Source organism: Penaeus monodon, chromosome 15 (genome assembly GCF_015228065.2).
Source record: "Penaeus monodon isolate SGIC_2016 chromosome 15, NSTDA_Pmon_1, whole genome shotgun sequence".
In the NCBI taxonomy this organism is placed as follows: Eukaryota; Metazoa; Arthropoda; class Malacostraca; order Decapoda; family Penaeidae; genus Penaeus; species Penaeus monodon.
Window position 1 is genome coordinate 8,018,219 of NC_051400.1, and position 454 is coordinate 8,018,672.

Genomic DNA, 454 nt, shown 5'->3' on the forward strand with positions numbered 1-454 from the left:
GAACCCAGGTAGTAATCCCCCTTCGACCCCCTTCCACACACACAAAGAACCACTCAGTATTTCCCCTCCCCCTCCCCTCCCGTCATACAACCGACCAACTCCCTCCCCCCTGCCATCTCCCATTAACCATCTCAGTATACCCCCTCGCTCTCCCTCTCCCCCCAACTCACGCATCTCCCCCTTCCGCAGATCAGCCCCGAGTGCGCCGTGACGCAATGGACCGACTGGTCTCCGTGCACGAGGACCTGCGGGGAAGGAACGATGTCCCGCCATCGCATTCCTTTCGCCCCGAGCTTCGAGCATTGCAACGTCCGCACCAATGACGTCAAGAAGTGCAGCGAGCGTATCAATTGCACGATTCACCCGTCGGAGAGAGAAGGTAGGTGGGGGCAAGTAGGGGGAAAGGGGGGCGCGTCGATAGGTAGAAAATAGGTAGAGAGGAAGAGACGGGGGA

General features: G+C 59.5%; 1 protein-coding gene across 1 annotated transcript in view; it reads left to right on the forward strand.

The window, feature by feature from the left end:
- The window catches only part of LOC119581722 (spondin-1-like), a gene marked incomplete at its 5' end in the record, with an annotated part of 49,715 nt that overhangs the window by 26,731 nt on the left and 22,530 nt on the right, over window positions 1-454 (forward strand). Inside the window, 1 exon segment of the mRNA XM_037929847.1 lies at window positions 190-379. Within this exon segment, the coding sequence (XP_037785775.1) occupies window positions 190-379 (190 nt within the window).